The 19,206-nt window shown below is 32.1% G+C and overlaps 1 protein-coding gene across 5 annotated transcripts in view; it reads right to left on the bottom strand.

The window, feature by feature from the left end:
- LOC125652709 (uncharacterized) overlaps window positions 1-19,206 on the bottom strand; it is a 46,830-nt gene that overhangs the window by 5,174 nt on the left and 22,450 nt on the right. For all 5 annotated transcript variants that reach the window (XM_048882072.2, XM_048882076.2, XM_048882071.2 and 2 more), the window contains 8 exons: window positions 18,881-19,055; window positions 16,137-16,239; window positions 13,792-14,052; window positions 13,634-13,702; window positions 12,369-12,457; window positions 12,011-12,154; window positions 5,407-5,488; window positions 1,678-1,829 (listed from right to left, as the gene is read on the bottom strand). In XM_048882072.2, coding sequence (XP_048738029.1) covers window positions 1,678-1,829; window positions 5,407-5,488; window positions 12,011-12,154; window positions 12,369-12,457; window positions 13,634-13,702; window positions 13,792-14,052; window positions 16,137-16,239; window positions 18,881-19,055 — 1,075 coding nt within the window. The remainder of the gene's footprint in view (window positions 1-1,677; window positions 1,830-5,406; window positions 5,489-12,010; window positions 12,155-12,368; window positions 12,458-13,633; window positions 13,703-13,791; window positions 14,053-16,136; window positions 16,240-18,880; window positions 19,056-19,206) is intronic.

Below are 19,206 nucleotides of genomic sequence, written 5' to 3'. Positions count from 1 at the left end.
TCAAAATAAGCACATTAATATTCCTCTTCTAATATTGCTGTTGATGATGAAAATTTAAATTAACATTTGAAATACATGTACATACAAGAAGAGTGGGTCAAGCTCCATTCACAACAACTTCCTTCTATGTGATGTTAAAACTTCAGGTACCTTTGACATTTTCATTTTAAATTCTGAATTCACAAGTTTTCTGACAAGCATCAACCTTCATTAATTTAAGGTGTTTTAATGAAAAATAACTAATTCTTTCAAAACTGAAGATATATTAGCAGTTGACATTAAGCACCAGATGTGGTCAGAACAGCTTGGAAGAAAAATACTCTTAAGACAATGTTGTTCTTTGTATGAAATATGAGACTGGGGCAGCCATAAATTGTATATCAAAACTTGACTCTACTGAACTTTCCAAGCCATTAAGTGATTGTTATACTACTATTGTGAATACTGATAGCAGAAAGTACAGAGTGCCATGAATACGAGGTACACTGTACCAGTACACTAAGTTTTATTATGATGTAACTGCAATTCACATGAACTACCTAAAAATCATCCTAAATCTTGTGTAAATACTATGAAAAATTTGATGGCCATTAAAGTAGTTGACATTCTGCATGGAACAATTGTATCAGTAATACATTAGACAAATGCCTAAATTTACAGCATGTTTAAAGATGTTGCAAAGAAGTTTTTAAAAATCTTACAAAGTCTCAGACTTGTTCAATAAAGTATTCTTTGAGAGATAAAAAAAACCCACCACATTCATTCTAAAACATAATTCATAATATTAGTACCAAAGATAAATTTCTGGTTGCAAATAAGAAATTTCAAGTTTGGGATAAAGAGGACAGTACATTGTACAGTACACCCTCTTTAAACCGGACATGTTGGTTTCCACTCTTTAAACCAGACATGCCAGTTTCCACTCTTTAAACCAGACATGTTGGTTTCCACTCTTCAAACCAGACATGTTGGTTTCCACTCTTTAAACCAGACATGTAGGTTTCCACTCTTCAAACCAGACATGTTGGTTTCCACACTTTAAACCAGACATGTTGGTTTCCACTCTTCAAACCAGACATGTTGGTTTCCACTCTTTAAACCAGACATGTTGGTTTCCACTTTTTAAACCAGACATGTTGGATTCCACTCTTTAAACTGGACATGTTGGTTTCCACTCTTTAAACCAGACATGTTGTTTTCCACTCTTTAAATCAGACATGTTGGTTTCCACTCTTTAAACCAGACATGTCGGTTTCCACTCTTTAAACCAGACATGTTGGTTTCCACTCTTTAAACCAGACATGTCAGTTTCCACTCTTTAAACCAGACATGTTGATTTCCACTCTTCAAACCAGACATGTTGGTTTCTACACTTCAAACCAAACATGTTGATCCCCTCTTTAAACCAGACATGTTGGTTTCCACTCTTTAAACCAGACATGTTGTTTTCCACTCTTTAAATCAGACATGTTGGTTTCCACTATTTAAACCGGACATGTTGGATTCCACTCTTTAAACCAGACATGTTGGTTTCCACTTTTTAAACCAGACATGTTGGTTTCCACTCTTTAAACTGCACATGTTCGTTTCCACTCTTTCATATTTCAGATATATGAGATGGTGTGATATACATTTGGTATTTAAAAAATGAGGCACAAATGAAGGAAGTTTACTTACGACGATGCTGTAAAGAATCGACCTCTGTGGAAGGCAAGTTTGTTTACTGCACCATCATGGGCCTGTATGGCAGCCTCACTTTCACCAGTCCTAGTGTTCCAGAAATAAACATGTCCATGTGTGTCCGAACTTATGAGCAAGTCTCCCTGGATCTGAGCAAGAAAAAGTCAGAAAATTAACTAGAACTGTCTTAACATGACACCTGATTATGCCCCAAGCAAATTTTATTTCACATATGATCATCTTATCTTTGTATGGTCTGCACAAGAAGTAATGGACTTTTTTCTCCAAATGATTATGGCATTGTCCAAATGACCTCATGATAAGTCAGATTACATCCACAACATATTAGCAACCTTACGTGTGGCTGCATGTCTATAAATTTCTGTATCATCTGTACATTAATTATAGCCATAACTTTTATTGATGGACAGAGAGACAACTGGATATGGTGATTCCAATATAACCCCAGACTTTGTGGGAAGTATAAGTAATGGATGATTTTGTTTGTTTGTTTGTTTTACATCCTATTTTTAAAAAAAGTTTCATTTATGAGGAGACGTCATCAGCTGCAGGTGAATTTTGACCTGTGCATGGTGTTGAAAGCTGTAGCAGTGAAGGTTCTTTATCGTGCCACCATCTACCATGACATGGAACCCCTCAATCCCCTTTTAAGACTATGGCTTTTGCTTGTATGCCAGGCACCTGGCCAAGAAACACTCCTTACCTATATTAATCATCTTAACACCAGGATCAAGAAATGAACCCAGGCACTCACAGTAGCAAAGCACAGCACCCGCTACTAAGCTACTGCAACAGATGATTAACGGTAATTATACGACTACTAAACTACTGCAACAGATGATTAACGGTAATTATACGACTACTAAACTACTGCAACAGATGATTAACGGTAATTTTACGACTACTAAGCTACTGCAACAGATGATTAACGGTAATTATACGACTACTAAACTACTGCAACAGATGATTAACGGTAATTATATGACTACTAAGCTACTGCAACAGACGATTAACGGTAATTATACGACTACTAAGCTACTGCAACAGATGATTAACGGTAATTATACGACTACTAAGCTACTGCAACAGATTATTAACAGTAATTATATAACAGTGGTGAACTAAATTTCTTGTTCATTGCAAGTACTACAGGAGAAGCAACTGTGTCTGTTTATGAATTCAAATTTTCGTTGTTTAAGAAAACTAAGCATATTCGTGAGAACTTGATTTGGTAGTTGAAGAGTAACTGTTCTTTATCTAATTCAGTATCTCTTGGTTCATGGTGGATTTACATTCATGTATGTATCACAAAAACAACAAAAGATTAAATCGATTCCCAAATTAAACAATTTAGATCATGTTACAATGTTTACCAATTGATGTTTGTCAATCTACACAGTTGAAGACTGATTAACTTGAACATCATACAAGAGTGGCCATAATTCACAACCTGCTACTCTTAATCTCTTTTCATTTGCAAGATCTTTATTTTTAAGTAGGTTGGTACAGATGCCATGACATGGAAATAAGATTCTTGGAAATGATGTTGTATACATGCATAATAATTCTAATGACTAAATTTAATGTTTGCAAAAATTAAATCTTGCTGATAAATCTAATAAAGTAAGGCTGCAGAAATAAGCTCAGAAAACATAGTTAAGTGCTTTACTGTTTTTCAATGATTTTCCAGTAATTCTTTTCCATTAATGAAATCAGAAATCATAACTTTAATTCAGACAAGAATGTGATGCTGCAACATATATTTTTCATCACCTATACATGTATTTCTTTTTAAACTAGAATAAATATTCTGAGAACAAAACGGGATTTGATTTAAAGCAAATTCGCTCTGAATATTGCTCATAATCAAGACTTAGTACAGACAAGAGCATCATTATGGTCAGTATGATTAAGAATGTTTGTGTTTGGGCTCGTTACATTTGTATTGATGAAATTAACTCAGTATTGGAATTATAATCAAATAAACATAAGGAACTTTCTGATGATCAAATATTGATGTAGTCATTATCTGTAAGGAACTTCATTGAACACATGATTACTCATAAAAAGCATGACTCAAATGAACTTACAATGAACGCAGAATACTATGGCTTAAAAAACGATCATGTAGATAAAAAAGAAATGGGGAGGTTTTATGTTTATTGGATAAATGATTTTTATGGGACTGGAAATGTAAAATTGATTAACTTTCTGGCAATCAATGTCATAAAGTCTGTGACATTGAATTGATAACATTTATAAAGTGTAATCTTAATGTCATTTATCATGTATATTTTATCTCTTTGTAAATTTTCTAAATCTGAAGTGGTAAGTATTTTTCTATATTGAAAAATCATCTGTGATCCCAATTATATCTATCTTTAAGCAGGTGTTTTGTATATACATAATATATACATATATATGTAAGATATATCATTTTCATTAAACATTCTATCAGACATAAATGTGAAAATAAGATAAGTTTTATTTGAAATTTGTAAAGGTTTTTGATATGCTATGAAATTCCACATGACAAAAGTGCACTCACTAGAAAAATGAGTTTGAAAAGTAATAAAATCTAAATTTGACTATTACAAGGGTGTTACCACATTTCATACTTGATATCATTAGAAAATTGGGCATCTACATTGAAGATGTCAAATGTGATGATCAATGACCAGCAATGAACACAAATTACCAACAACCTTACAAGTTAAGTTTTCGTCAGTGAGAAAAATATCAAAAAAAGAAATTCTGTTATCCTGACCTTGATGGTCGACTCCTTTTCATAAAAACTTTGTCTTTTAACTTTACATTAAACAGACAAAGACGATCGATATATAACCACTCATAAACATGTCATCCAAATTAAATATAACTTTAGCAATGATGAGTTTATGGTCCAAGATTTCTGTTTAAAATTCTACTGAAATTATTTATAACTTTCAAATAATGGATTTTCAATTAGGAATATCAAACTTTCAAAATATGTCTTTGTGAAAATTTGACTTTTTTTTTATCATGATAGTGTTCCTCAAACAAACATTTTATTACTCTCTTGTAATTAGAATTGGAAGATAAATACTCTTATCAAATAAATATGAAATGTTAGTTCACTTATCTTTGCATTTATTCTTTGGATCGTCCATGTTTTATTTCCTAAAAATGGCTCCATTCATGTCCAAAAACAACAATGAACTCACAATTTTTTGAAAATTGCATATCAATTACCAAATATCTACACATAAAAAATCATTACTATAAAAACTTTTCCTCTTCAAAGAAAATGTGATGTCATGCTAATACATAAAGTTGAATTTCAGAAATACATGATATCAGCAGTTCATTTTTTGGCAATCTTTTCATCAATGAAATATGAACTTTTGACATTTAACAGTACTGATAAAACTTCAAATTAATTTTACCCAATCTCATCTCATAAGAACCAATACACTTCATAATCTAACAATGAAAAATGTTGAAACTCTCCTTACCTCAGTATAATGTGATCTCTAGCTTAATGCTCTAATCTATTATTGTTTTAAATCATCATACAGTGTTTTTTCTGGTAAAAGTAAACTTGATCATTATAGTGTAAATTTAAAGCTATCCCAGATGACTTTTGATCAAAGTTTTTCAAATGCTTTCTGATGATGATGTAACAACATGGGTGATTCTACATGTATGATCCACCCACAGTCTTACCAAAACTGACAAAACTTGATTCTGGCCATTCTCAAAAACATGCAAACACTGTTCTGTTTCAACGTTTGTGAGGCGTAGTGTCCTGAAAGCATAAAAAAAACATCCCCATCAAAAACAATATTAAGCAACATTTACTGAAAGAAACTTCAAAGACATATATCAAGTAGTTTTTATCAAATATTTACAACTACATCTTATCATAACCACAACCAAATTGTTTACAGGGAACTGTCATTCTGCAAAACCTTCAAAAGAACAGAGCTTGTGGAGAAAGTTGCCCACTTTACATTATCTGTGATCAGAGGTAATAGGAATGAGTTATAGTGATCTAAACAATTCTTCTGATACACTAATTGATAGTGACAGACTGAGAGGGCAGCCCTGGCTGACCCCACTCAAGTTTACAAACAGCTCTCTGTCAGAATTAAACAGCTCTTAAACAATTAGTGGGAATCATCAATACAATTAGTGTTTCAGAACATAGCTCATAGTTTTGATGAATCAATGTCCATTTGAGACAAACATTTCTAGTCTCAAGGAAGAGCCAAATTTTTTCATCACATACTTTTTAATACCGTTCCAAGATGCTGGCCAATCTAATAATTTTGTACTTCTGTATATTTGTTATTCCTGGTGATATGTAAAGATATAAATGACAATGCCATTAGCATTTAGAAAAGTTATATTTATCTAAAAATAAAATGGGCAGAAATACATGAATATCAAAAGATTTTGCATGAATAAAACTGTTTCAATTACAGATACTATAAAAAGAATTATCTTAGAATGTGGGTATGAAATAAATAGTATTTACAGTTTATTTCACTTATAAAAGCAATGAATTTTAAGTAATGTTTCACATTAACAAATATGAAGTTGTGTGGTAAAAAATGTGTGAAGATGAATTTCATGTGATAAAATATATACAAATACATTATGAAAAAACCACAGAAGTGTATGAGTAAATCTTTAAGAATGACATAATATCTTTTCTGTCTGCAACATGTCATCTAAGAAAGTGTTCTACGTTGAAACAAGTACAAACATCAAGGCAACATATGTGATCGTCACAAGAATACCTAAACAGATTATGAGTTTCCGTCATAATTAGTGTTAATTGACTTTTGTTAACCATGTGACAGAGTATCCTCCACTTATTTGCTATATATACTGTAACATATTCCTCAATTTCAAATTGTGAATTGTTTCCTTCAATCTCTATAATTAAGGAACCATATGGGCCTGTCAGATGGAGTTACATGGATGTAAATGACCTAGTTTAATTTCCATTGGTAGACCTTGACCCCTTTCCTGTTTCATCAAGTAAACCAAGCATTTGTTGTTATAAGAACATATGACATTGTCATTTTTAAATATGAATTCCTCAACAAACCAGAAAACTTAGGGGTGACTCATTAAAGCTTTGTGTATGTTAGGGTGACATTTCCTTCACAGGCTAGCCCATTCACTTGGGTGACAAATCTTACTGCCCAGTTTTACTAGTGCAGCTACTGTAACATTACAACAGACCATTTCTCATCATGTTACATGCGAGGATTTTCTACAAGTGATTCAAAGACAACTATGTGTCACATGATGAAATAGTCTGTCGGATCAGAGTTATTTAATTCATAAAAATGACTCTGTATGCAAAATAATTTTCATTCCTAAAAAATCATGTGTGTCATCAAAGGAATCTTTCTTATATTTTGTATTAGATCTAACTATTTTTTCACAATAAACAACACCAAATAATATTCATTAACCCACATAATGAGGGCTGTCAGAGTAGAAGTACCAGCATGGTAATGGTGATTCTGTAAACCATTGCTACATAAATTAACATCAGATTTTATCATTATCATCTTTTTAATAAAGTTTTAGTACACTTTATTTTTCCCAATGGATTAAAAAATGTATATTAGAAAAAAAAACAACACATACACTTTTAAATTTGAGGCATTTCTGTATGAAAATGAGACTTTTAAACACTGGAGTTAAATGTTAATTAATGAATGCAGAGGTATACTAATTTAAAGTTCCTGGAAATAGTGCATTCACATTAACATTGGGACATAATACTTCCACAAAAAATTAATAACTGGGAAAAAATAAAAAGAATTTCTCAGATCAGCATAAGTATCTAACTAGGTCATGATGGCATAGACAAGTTTATTCCTGTTTAGATGACCGTGAACTAATTAATTTTTAAAAAATGATAACATTAATTAAAAGTATACTAGAACCTGTGAATGAGTGGTTAAAGAATGAGTCACAGCTACGATGAAAAATTGCTGTCTTCAGGAAATATTCAAAACTCTGTTTAAAGAGTGCTGAAAGTTTGATAAATGACTTTGCATGTGTCAGTATGATGTGCAGGGAGCATAGAAAAACCTTTCAGCATGTTCTCATTAAGGAATACAAATAAAATGACTACAAGATGTCAATACATTAATTCATAATAAACATCCATATTGATACTGTGGGCACATCATTGTGAATGATGGAATAATTCATTTTCTTTTCAATTGGTGCACATCCATTATAAAAACTCCTCATTACATCAAGTATAGCTTGCCCCCCTTCCTTTCAAGCATATAGCTGTTCTAATGAGTTCTCTGTTTTACGTGAACCAAATATGTAAGGTTATCTTAATATAACGTAATTTAAAAAAATGTGAACATTATTCACTTTCCACATCAAAATAAAAAAGAAAAGAAAAGAAATAATTGTATTTCAATCTGAACATAGCAGCCAAGAAGTTTATCAAGAAATGGATGGTAGAACATTTAAATCATGTATATGAAATGCATGTATATGTACCACATACGACATCTTTTCATAATGGAGAGTTGATAATCTGCTCTAAATGTAACATAGTAACATTGTTTCTGTTACTGAGAAGGGGTGAGAAGGAGGATAGGCAGGGAGGAGAAAGGGGGAAGGGAGGGAAAAGGGGATAGGAGAAGGGGATGAAATAGGGAGGGAATGGCAGGAGGGAGAGGAGAAAGGGAAGTAAAAAAAGGAAGGATGGACCCCTTTAAATACTGTATAAAAAGGGAGAGATGGTCATCTTAAAATACTGAAGATTCCTTAGGTAAATAATAACTTTATTTTGCAAAATAATTGTCATTTAGCATCAATTCACAAGAACGTAAAATCACAAATGCTATTCTATGATGTACGAATGAATTAATGATAAATAAACAAAAGCAAACAAATTCATTTCATAACAGATACTTCTCACAAATTAACTTGCAAGAATCTACAGTACTGCCTATAATAGCAGAATCCTTTCAGCTCATGCATTTTCTTTCGGTTTGTGAACAATGAATTGACGTAAAACATCAAATTCTTTAGGATGACTTTAAATACAGGCATGTCTAAAACCAGGAGGGTCAAACTTCAATTTTTCATTGTCACATGTCATACATACTGATTATCATCTGGGATTAAAAAAGAGTGCAGGTTTTGTATCTAATTCCTCAAAAATTACAAAAACAAATCAAGACCAAATTAAGAAATTCAAAAACAAAGATATGCATTTTGATAATATATGAAGGGTTCAGACAGTGGCCACTGCATGTCCCAACTCCCCATGATTAAACAACTAAATATGCATGGATCTATCTACCACCAAAAATACCAACTTTCTTTCCTAGCACTTCACAATTTACGCTAGTTTATATAAAAAAACACTTTATAATTTATTTAGCAAAACAATTGTTCTCAGACAGACAAACAGACTGGTTAATCAGTCATGTACTAGATTGAATTATGAATACCATAAATGTACCTCTTTAAATGCTGTATGGACCATCTACATTATTTTCATTGTGGAATACCTAGTACATGTAGTTCAATGTAGTTTTCTCTCCCCAACCTTTCTACACTAAATCTAAATCAATATAAACATGGCAACGTAAGAATTTTCAATATACAAGAACTGAATGGAATATCTTAATACAAATGTTACTCCCAGTGCAGTGAGCTCATTAATTATATCAATTGACTAATTAGTTATAATACCTCACTACAGAATAGAATGTGGCAACACGAAAGAATGCTGATTTTTTTCCCCTGTTTTTCCATTTCTCTTTGCACTGTTATATTGGTAATTAAAATTCCTTCAATATCCCCTAGTTTCTTAATTGATCAGATATAGTGAAAATTGATTGTAATCAGTATTAACCCTACATACCAACTTTGAAATTTCATACTATAATAATCCAACATCATCTGAATTATATTGCTCCAAACGATGGTATAAAAATAAATCCAATTTGAATTTTCAATTAAGTTTTTAGAGATAATAAAATGCATGACTTAAGTGATTAATTTTATAACATTTTTAGATTTAGAAACAAATTTCAGTGAAGTGCTTAAAATGAAAGAAAAATAACTCATTCAGAATTAAAGATCTACAGGGTTGACCAAAATCTTCCACTCATATGCACAAAAAAGAGCATTTTCACAGTATCATGTACAGTTATACAATTACCTCTACTGATGCAGTACCAATATCATCTGTAATTACCTTCATCAAGGAGGTTAATGTATTTTTGGTTGTGTGTGTGTGTGTTTATATGTGATAAGATTACATACATATTACAGCATGGATTTTCACAAAAGATGCAGGTTTGATGACTGGCACGAGCCGACTAAATCACTAGTATACTGTAAATCAATTACATTTTGTCAGACTTTATTTCTGTCATCTTGTCCGATTTATCAGTGAGATATAATTTTTTTGAATGTATAGTCACTATGTACATGAATATTATACAGAATAATTCAGGCCCCAATTTTCACATCAATGCAAATGCAACCTCACAAATCTCAGTGAAGATATACATGTAGTTTTTGCAAATAAAAAAGTGATTTACAGTAATCCATTACACCACTGAACTACATATACATGTATATAAGAAATAGATTATGATTTTCAAACCATTATTGGGATTTGAAATGGGGCTATCACATGATCAAATCCTGTGAAGCCAAAAGGGCTTTTCATTAGATTTGATAACTTAACAACACCACTTCATATCCAAGTGATGTTTTTAATATGGTTATTTCTTACATATGCATTTTTAAGATGAATATGTCATTTTAGAAATTGACACTACCCACCCATTGTCCACCAATGTTAATCTACACAGTAACCCGGAAAAAAGGTTATTCAAATTTGTGTGATATTTACATGATAAGTGCACTGTGCCAAAACAGTAGTTATAGTTTTGGCACAAGAAGCATAGACGACAATTTCTGCAATAATTTCAAGAAAGTGTTTTTGTATCTAGATGTGAATTTGAGATGGTCAGTTGGTACAAAGTAAAAGAGGGGCTCAAATGAAGTTGAATAGGTTGAATTTCAAATGGGATGCAGACTTGTATTTCACAACTAGACCTAGCTAATCGTGATGCTGTGTTCATCATTGCAAAAATACTGAGCTAGCCATTCTTTCTGAAATACTGATATATTTTTGTTACACCCTTGCCATATGTTCTCCATGATTGAACTGGCCTCACTATGATCAATCTTTTAAATTAACCACCATCCTAAAAAAAACTTCATTAAAAATTGAAGCTATTTTTTTTTTTTTTTTTTTGGTAAGTTTACATAATAACACATGCATATATTCTATTTTAGGCCTGAACCACATGATCCATAATAGTTTATTTCGTTAGGCCTGAACTACCTGCTCCACATATATCCACATGTATTTCATTTTTTAAAAGCCTGTTTCAACATGCTCCATATATATTTCATTTTAGGTCTATTTCCACATATAATCTCTTTTAGGGCTGTCTCCACATATTTCATTTTATCGCTTAGCCACTTGTTCCACATAGATATTTCAAACCACATCATTCATTTTAATTACCATACTGTCCTAATTATTGGGATAGGAACAGAATTTCACATACTTCAATAGAATATTTATTTTGACATAATTCATTTATGAAAGCAATTTAATGAGAGAAAAATGTTTAATTCAATTATTGATTTTTTCTTTTACATGATTCTAATCATAGATTTTCCATTGTTACAAATCAAAGTTTACTAAAAATAAAATTATGGCAAATGTTAAAAAACAACATTTTTTGTGACACCATGGCAATTTCTCTTAGGTATGGTTAAAAAATAGAAATGTAAAATACTGTAGTTTGGACCCCATATGATGATACAAATATCTATAATTAGTAATGAAAACACTTGTATTATACGAATATTTGTACTTCTGTCATATTTCCATACACATGTATCAGCACGTGATATCAAGCATCCAAACATCAAAATGTGATACAAGTTATCAATAAAATGTGTTTTCTGCAGATTTTAAATCTCTGAACCCTAAAATTTGTACTGAATACTTTATGCTGAATGTGCTTGGGAATGAAATGCAAGATGATAAAAAACAACCGATTTTTAACACACCTATAATGCTTGTATAAAGAGTAATAACTCTAGTTTACTACCATACCATAAAACAAGTTGTCTGCTCCTTGAAAAGTTTGTCTCTTCTATATGGACAGAGACATTTTAAAACTGTTCTAAGCACTAGCTACCATTTTGTAAAAATTTTCTACTCCACACTTACATGTCACTGGAGCCGGTAACTACACACTCCCCGTCATAGTGTAAACAGTGGATGCCAGACTTATGTCCTGGCTCAATGGTCTTGCAGTGCATAAAGGTCAACCTGTGCCACAACATCACTGTCTTGTCATGTGATCCAGATACTCTTCAAAAGTAAATACAAATGTACTATCAATTTGTAAGTTAAAATGTGTAAATGAATTCCTCATCTGCAGTATAATATTGTTTGCGAGTCATACTGTAATTTTTAATTCCCCACGATTTTTTTGATACCACGATTAAAACAATTTTGTAATAAAACCATTTAAATTATTGTTAATAAGGTATCTGTAGCCTTAAGATAAAGAACAAATACTTACATGTACTTGTGGTGCATCTGTACACAAGACACACACCCTCTATGATCTCCTAAGATGGCTCTCTTCTCAAACGTCTTTAAATCCCAAACCTAAAATCCATTTTATCAATTATGTTTTTCTCTTCTTCTTAATTAATTTCCATAACAGCTATGAGAAGATAATTTTTTTCTTTTAAAATGTCCATATAGTGTTTAACAACTAACTTAAAAGTACATTTCTTCACACATATATATAAATATATAAAGCCCTTATATATATATATATATATATATATATATATATATATATGGGCTTTATTTGGCCCACAACATTGACAGTTGCATTTTTACTGCAAAATGTAAGAGTGCTTTGAACAAGAATCCCAAAGAGACTAAGCTGTAATTTTCAATTTGACCAAAATGACAGAATTATTATAGGATTTAAAACATTCCTTTTGAAGAATTTATCAATGTGTAAACTCTGGACATTTTACTCACAAACTGAATATTTCTTAATTATAATTCCAATTTGTTCCCTGTATTATCAATTTCAAATATTTTAATAGTTTCCCCATACTATGTTATTTGTATTCAGGCGCGTATGTATACAGAGCGTTTTTGGATTTATTGATTTGTAAATTCTCATTTAGCTTTATTTTTGTCCAATCAAAACAATTGTAATAAATAACATTGGAATTATTACATTATAAAATTGACATTTTGCTGCCATTTTCAGTATTCAGACTATTCCAATGTATTTCACAATTTTCTTTAAAGAAAATTGAACACAGACTTGGACAAACTTTATATTCATACCATAGATTTACCCATTTCGTACACTGAAGTGACAGAAAAATTTTGTTTATCCAGCAGTGCTCTATGGTTTTTAGAAAGCTCAATGTCCAGAGAAATTTGTATTTTAACTAAGTTTAGATTTTTTATTTTCTTCAAATGACTGTAAATATTGGAGATAAATTATGTCGGTGAGTGGGGAGCTACTATTTATTATACAATGAATATCATATAGCGGGGTTTTTTCCGCAGGGCGATAAATTTGGCTTATTTTAGCGATTAGAAAGGTTTCCGCTAAAATTTCACTCGCCAAATATGCATTCAATATTTGCAAGATAGATAACTCTTCCTTGTCCGCCAAAATTTATTCTGCTAAAATTATTAGCATACCTTTGAGCAATCAAATTGCCAAATTCTAGACCCGCAGAAAAAACCCGCGAAACAATATATTGTTTTCTAAACTTCATTTGTTAACTTTGCTGAGATACCACTTACAATTACAGTTGTGTCCCAGGAGCCAGAAATAAGGGTGTTGCCTTCAAATTGCAGACATCGCACTCCACCCTGAAAAATGTAAATTCTAGGTACAGTCACATCCATGGAAAATAAGTTTACTAGCTGCCATCAAATTTCCTACAATTCTTTCAGATTACCTTGTGCCCATAGAATTTGTGTATACTCTGCCCACTCCTGATGTCCCACAGTCGTATACACCTGTCCAGACCAGCTGAAATCAGGCGTTTCTTGTCAAAATGGACACAAACCACTCCATTCATATGACCCTGGAGTTTGCGTACCCTGCGCACACTTTTGACCACCCCCATATACCGCTGGACTGCCAGTTTGTACTCGCTGTCCTCCTGCTGCTGGTCCTCTTTCTTCCATTCCAAGTGCAAGCTTGGTGCAGATTTTCCCTGTAATCAGTGGTCAATTTCTGTGACTTATGAATGCCTACCTTTATCCTGAGTCACTACTAACTAAACATGTATCTCTTCCTCACTGATCAATGATAGAGTTAGAATCCATCATGAATATCCATGAGGGATTAGGGAAATCTCATGCAAGAGGTGGTGTATTTTGGTGGTTAAAGAGGTTTGCTGGGTCCCTGACCAAAATAATCAACCTAAAGGTGAGATTTTCCTAATCACGCATGGATAAACTTATGATGGACCCTTTTTCCCTATCATTTATGAATTATATATATTCTGAGTAACAGAATTATCAAAATCCATAGTTGTCATTTAATGTCAAACAGCTATTTTTAAACATGTAAACCTAACAAACAATAGAAAAATTGCATAGATTGAAAAGAAGATGAAAATGATATCAAGATATTCATATACATGTAGCTGAAGTAATCATGTATGACATCATAGTAAGATAATGTGAGAGACTTTATAAAATCTCACAATGGCAGTTACGGTAGAAAAATATTGAATTATGAAAATAAGTCATGGAGATAATTCATCAATAATGCATAAATATGCAAGTGATATAAGGAGACAGGATTGTTAAAGCGTGGACCTTCAGAACTCTAGGGCTTCATGTTCGTTGATAAGATGATTGGAAACTGGGGTGATTCAAACAGCATACCATGACTAGAAAACTAACAGTCATCACTAGGTTCCTTTTACAGGGTCATGCAAATAATAAAATCCTTTGAAACCTGATCTTTGACTTAATGCCCCATCATGGCCGTCTTTCTTTCACCTTCACCTAACCTTGTTCCTATACAGAAAATTAAGTTGGTAATCACAGTGCAATACATGAGTTATCATTTCATACAATCCAATAGTTTTCATTGTGACCTTGACTTTTGATCTAATGACCTCGTACATCTTCCTCTGACCATCACTCACTTATGAGCTAAATATGACATTTGTCATCTGAACTTAATTATCATGGCATACAATCCTAACATGACTTTGACCTTTGATCTAGTGCCATCATTGTCCATTTACGAATATAAATTCTGTTGGATGAAAAGAAAACCAAGTTCAAAAGACGCAATTCTAGAGTCATCACTGATATCTTTTGTGACCCTGAACTTTGACTTATGACCACAAAACCTATAGCTGTATTTGTATGACAATTGTCCACTTTATAGGTATATATTACTTTATAGGTACTGAATATAAAGTCAGTAAGTTAGTTATTTGATTTCTTGAATTGTTTCTCCAAAACAAAATTATGGTGTGGATAAATATTTTAAGCTTTTATCAGTTTTTATCAGTGACCTTGATCTTGGCCTAATGACCATGGTTCAGGTTATGATATGCTGTTTGGTCATAACCAACCATTGTGAACTTCAAATGTCTCAACATTACAAAGTTATGACCTAAAACAAATATTTCTAACAAATTTATCAGTTACCTTGACCTTGGCCAATTGACCTTTATCTAAGGGCATGGCATACTGTCTGATCATAATCAATTGCATCTAGTACAAATTTCTTATATCCTCCTTTCAAAGTATATGATCCAGAGAAATGTTTTTAACTCTTTTTGCAGATCAATGGCCTTTGCCATACCAAATGACCTTGGTTGTCGAGCATGGCATACTGTTTGGCTATCAGAAATCTTTGTGTCAAGTATGCTATTCTAACTTTGTCTTTCCATAACAGAGATGTGGTTGAAACAATATTTCTAACTAAAGTAAGTCCATAGTGATCATTTTTTATGTCTGGTATTGGAGAGAAAGAATTTTAAAGACATGATGAGTTTTTACTGTATGAACCACAGAGTCCCACCCTAGTATCAGAACACTTGCCACATTTGACTGACATGACTGCTAAATGTCTGCAAGTAAAGGTTTCTCTAAATTTGCCATCAGTGGGGAGGCCCACAATATTTATAATTCCTATTGCCCTTATCCCATAGATGTAATATGCCAAATTTGATTAAAAATATAAATGAATAACTGAAAATTTGCCCAGCAGTGTCTGAGAAGTTGAACGTGTTCTACATGATATGCAGTAAAACAGCATTCATTGTCATACCAAAAGGTCCTCTGCCTGGATGAGGTCTGTCCTTACGTCCAGGGCAATCTCATCTTTTGGTTTTCTGGGCTGTGGCTTCTGTTTAACCATGGATCTTAACTCTCTGCAATTGTGAAAACTTGCTTTAATGCAATGTGTATACCTATATTTCATGAAAAATATTTACACAATCTTGCATTGTCAGATTTTAAGTGAGACATAATTTTCACTATTGTTCAATATGTTCACCACCATGTATGTATACAAAATACATTATTATTCACAAGAACCTTTTATGTGTTAATTTAATCTCAAGAATTTACATTCTCACAAAAAAAAAGTTATTTACAGTATCTAAAAAATTCACCACATATGGAATAATTGGGTACAATCATGAATCAGCATTATTAATGACCTACTAAATTAGTATGTATTATGGTAAATATTTTGGCATTGAAAATAAATTAGCAAAATTTACAAATGCGCCAAAGTTGTCAAAATATAAGAATAATACACATATACAGTATTATGAATTGACAGATGTCTTATTTTTAAATAGTTTTATTTCTCGATATATTAAGTACTCCTATGACAATGATATATTAGACTTTATCACATAGGAAATATATTTATCGCACATTTTTGTGAAATTTTAATAATTTAAGGAAAAAATTCTTTTATAAACATGATTTTGGCATTTAAAATAACAGAACAAGAACATTTTTAAGCCAATGTATCATAATTCAGGGAAAAAAATGACTGATTAATACCTATTTACTTTTACAATTTTTGGTTATGACTTTTTGCTTCATTTATTTGTGTCAAGTGTTTAATTTGTGGTTGTTCTACCTTCTTTGAGACATAAAAAATAACAACAGTTGATTCTTTTCTTTCTTTGGTACATGACACAAAAAAACTGATGGATTTAAATTTAGATTACAGACATCATTGTGTGGGAGACTTCCCTGGACCAGACATATATTATTAGGTGCATTTCCCATCAGCACATGAACTTACATTTGCGTGAACCTTTATGAATAATTATGGTCTATCAACCGACAATGATTTTTAACATTTTAATTAACCAATTTAAAAGATCCATTGTTGCTTGACTAAAATATTCACTGTTAAAAATCATATTTCCAGTTTTACTAATGTGAATTGGAGGTGTTTAAATACATGTACAATTGGAATCATACAAGAATTTCATGGTGCTGCTTATCATTTGCAAGTAGCCTGGCTATACATAATATAATCATGTATTCAACAAAACATGCACACAAAGAATAAAAACAATGTTTTTCATTACTTAGACACATGAAGGAAATCTTTTTCAAATCTGTGAATTGAGTTCTAAAAGTTTTTAAATAAAATTAACAAGGTGTGTTTGTGAAACACTATGCTCCAAATGACAAGAAAGAAACAACTAGAACTGTCCTAATGGGACTAATACCCCCCGCGGGGCATATAAGATGATGGGAAATATTTAATGCAAGCACATTGGATATTTTTACATTATCTACAGGGCAATCAATGTGAATGCAGAAGTGTATATTCTACAGTACAGCAGTACATGAAATATTAAAAATATGCTTAATATAAACAATGAATACTATTTGGCACATTTTAGGCTGTATGATTGCAAATCCCTGGTCAACTCTTCTAGTCATTAGTTTATATTCACTTTGTTAAAGATCATTATGTTATGCCAACTTTACTTTGTCATTGATTTTGTCAGTAAATAAATGACATTAGCTCAAGTATTGGTAGAACTTCATTGTTGAACTTCTTCAATTCCTGATTGACTTATGAGCGTAAAACAGTATTAGAAATAAACTCTGGACAAATTGTGTCTATTACTACAAGTACAACCAAACCAGAAAATGTCCGTAACTTCCATAACTGTTAAAATATTTCAATGAAAATAGAAGATGCACAACTACATTATATATATAAGATGAGAATAAAGTTTGAATCAAATCTGTTCAACGGTATTAGAATTAAACTCTGGACAAAGTGCGCAACCCCCAAAATGAAAAGAAAATGTGCATAACTTCTATAACTGTTAAAATATTTCAATGAAAATAGGAGATGCACAACTACATAATATATAGAAGATGTGCATATAGTTTGAATGAAATATGTCCAGCGGTATTAGAAATAAACTTCGGACAAATTGCATCTACAGACAAACGGACGGACAGACAGACGGACAAAGTGATTCCAGTATACCCCCCCAAACTTCGTTTGCGGGGGGTATAATAAACACAGTTAATAACTTTGGTACCAAAAGAAAGGGCTTGTCACAAGGAAAACACACATATGAAATATGAGAGCCCTATCACTCATTAAAAAATTATAAGCATGGTTAAAGTTTTGGTTAAAGTTTTAAAATTTGAATCAAATTCCAAGGTAACAAGGTCAAAGGTCATGGTAACAAATAAAAGGTCTTGCTATAAGAAATCTATATATAAAATAAGGAAGCCCTACCTTAAACTTTAGGAGATACTGCCTAGGATAGCTTTCTTTTAAAAGTAGGTCATACTCCAAGGTCACAAGGTAGCAAAAGAAAGGTCTTGTCACAAGGAATGCACATATGTATATGAGAAACCTGTCACTCACCATTTAATTGTTATCAGCAAGGTTAAGTTTTGGACAGACAGACAGAACAAGAACAATAAGCCCCAACTTTAGTTGCAGGGACATAAAAATTTGGACCTATCACAATGCGTAGGGTCTCTTTTCATTCATTTTGTTACCACTACCTAACATCAGTCTTCTGTTTCTTTGTTAAGTATCTCTTCTTCTCCTCCTTCTCTCTTTGCCTCTGGTCTACCTGATGGTCTGCCTCTATTTTTTCTAGTTCTTTTGGGTTGTCTTCTGCACCAGATTTTTTCAACGGCTTCCAGTGTGGTTGAGATCTAGTTTGTTCTCTTTCATCTACAAAATAAATTAAATTAAATCCATGTGATATTTCAATGCACTAAATTTTGCTGAAAACTCTGCATCTCTTCATACACTTCAGCAATAAACTAAATCCTGGGAAATCTTGTCCCCATTTCATCATCCATTTCAATCTCATCTTGAAAGA

The sequence above is a fragment of the Ostrea edulis genome, chromosome 5, assembly GCF_947568905.1.
Source record: "Ostrea edulis chromosome 5, xbOstEdul1.1, whole genome shotgun sequence".
Taxonomy (NCBI): Eukaryota; Metazoa; Mollusca; class Bivalvia; order Ostreida; family Ostreidae; genus Ostrea; species Ostrea edulis.
The sequence above is the reverse complement of the archived record's forward strand: the minus strand, read 5'-3'. Positions and strand labels throughout refer to the sequence as shown.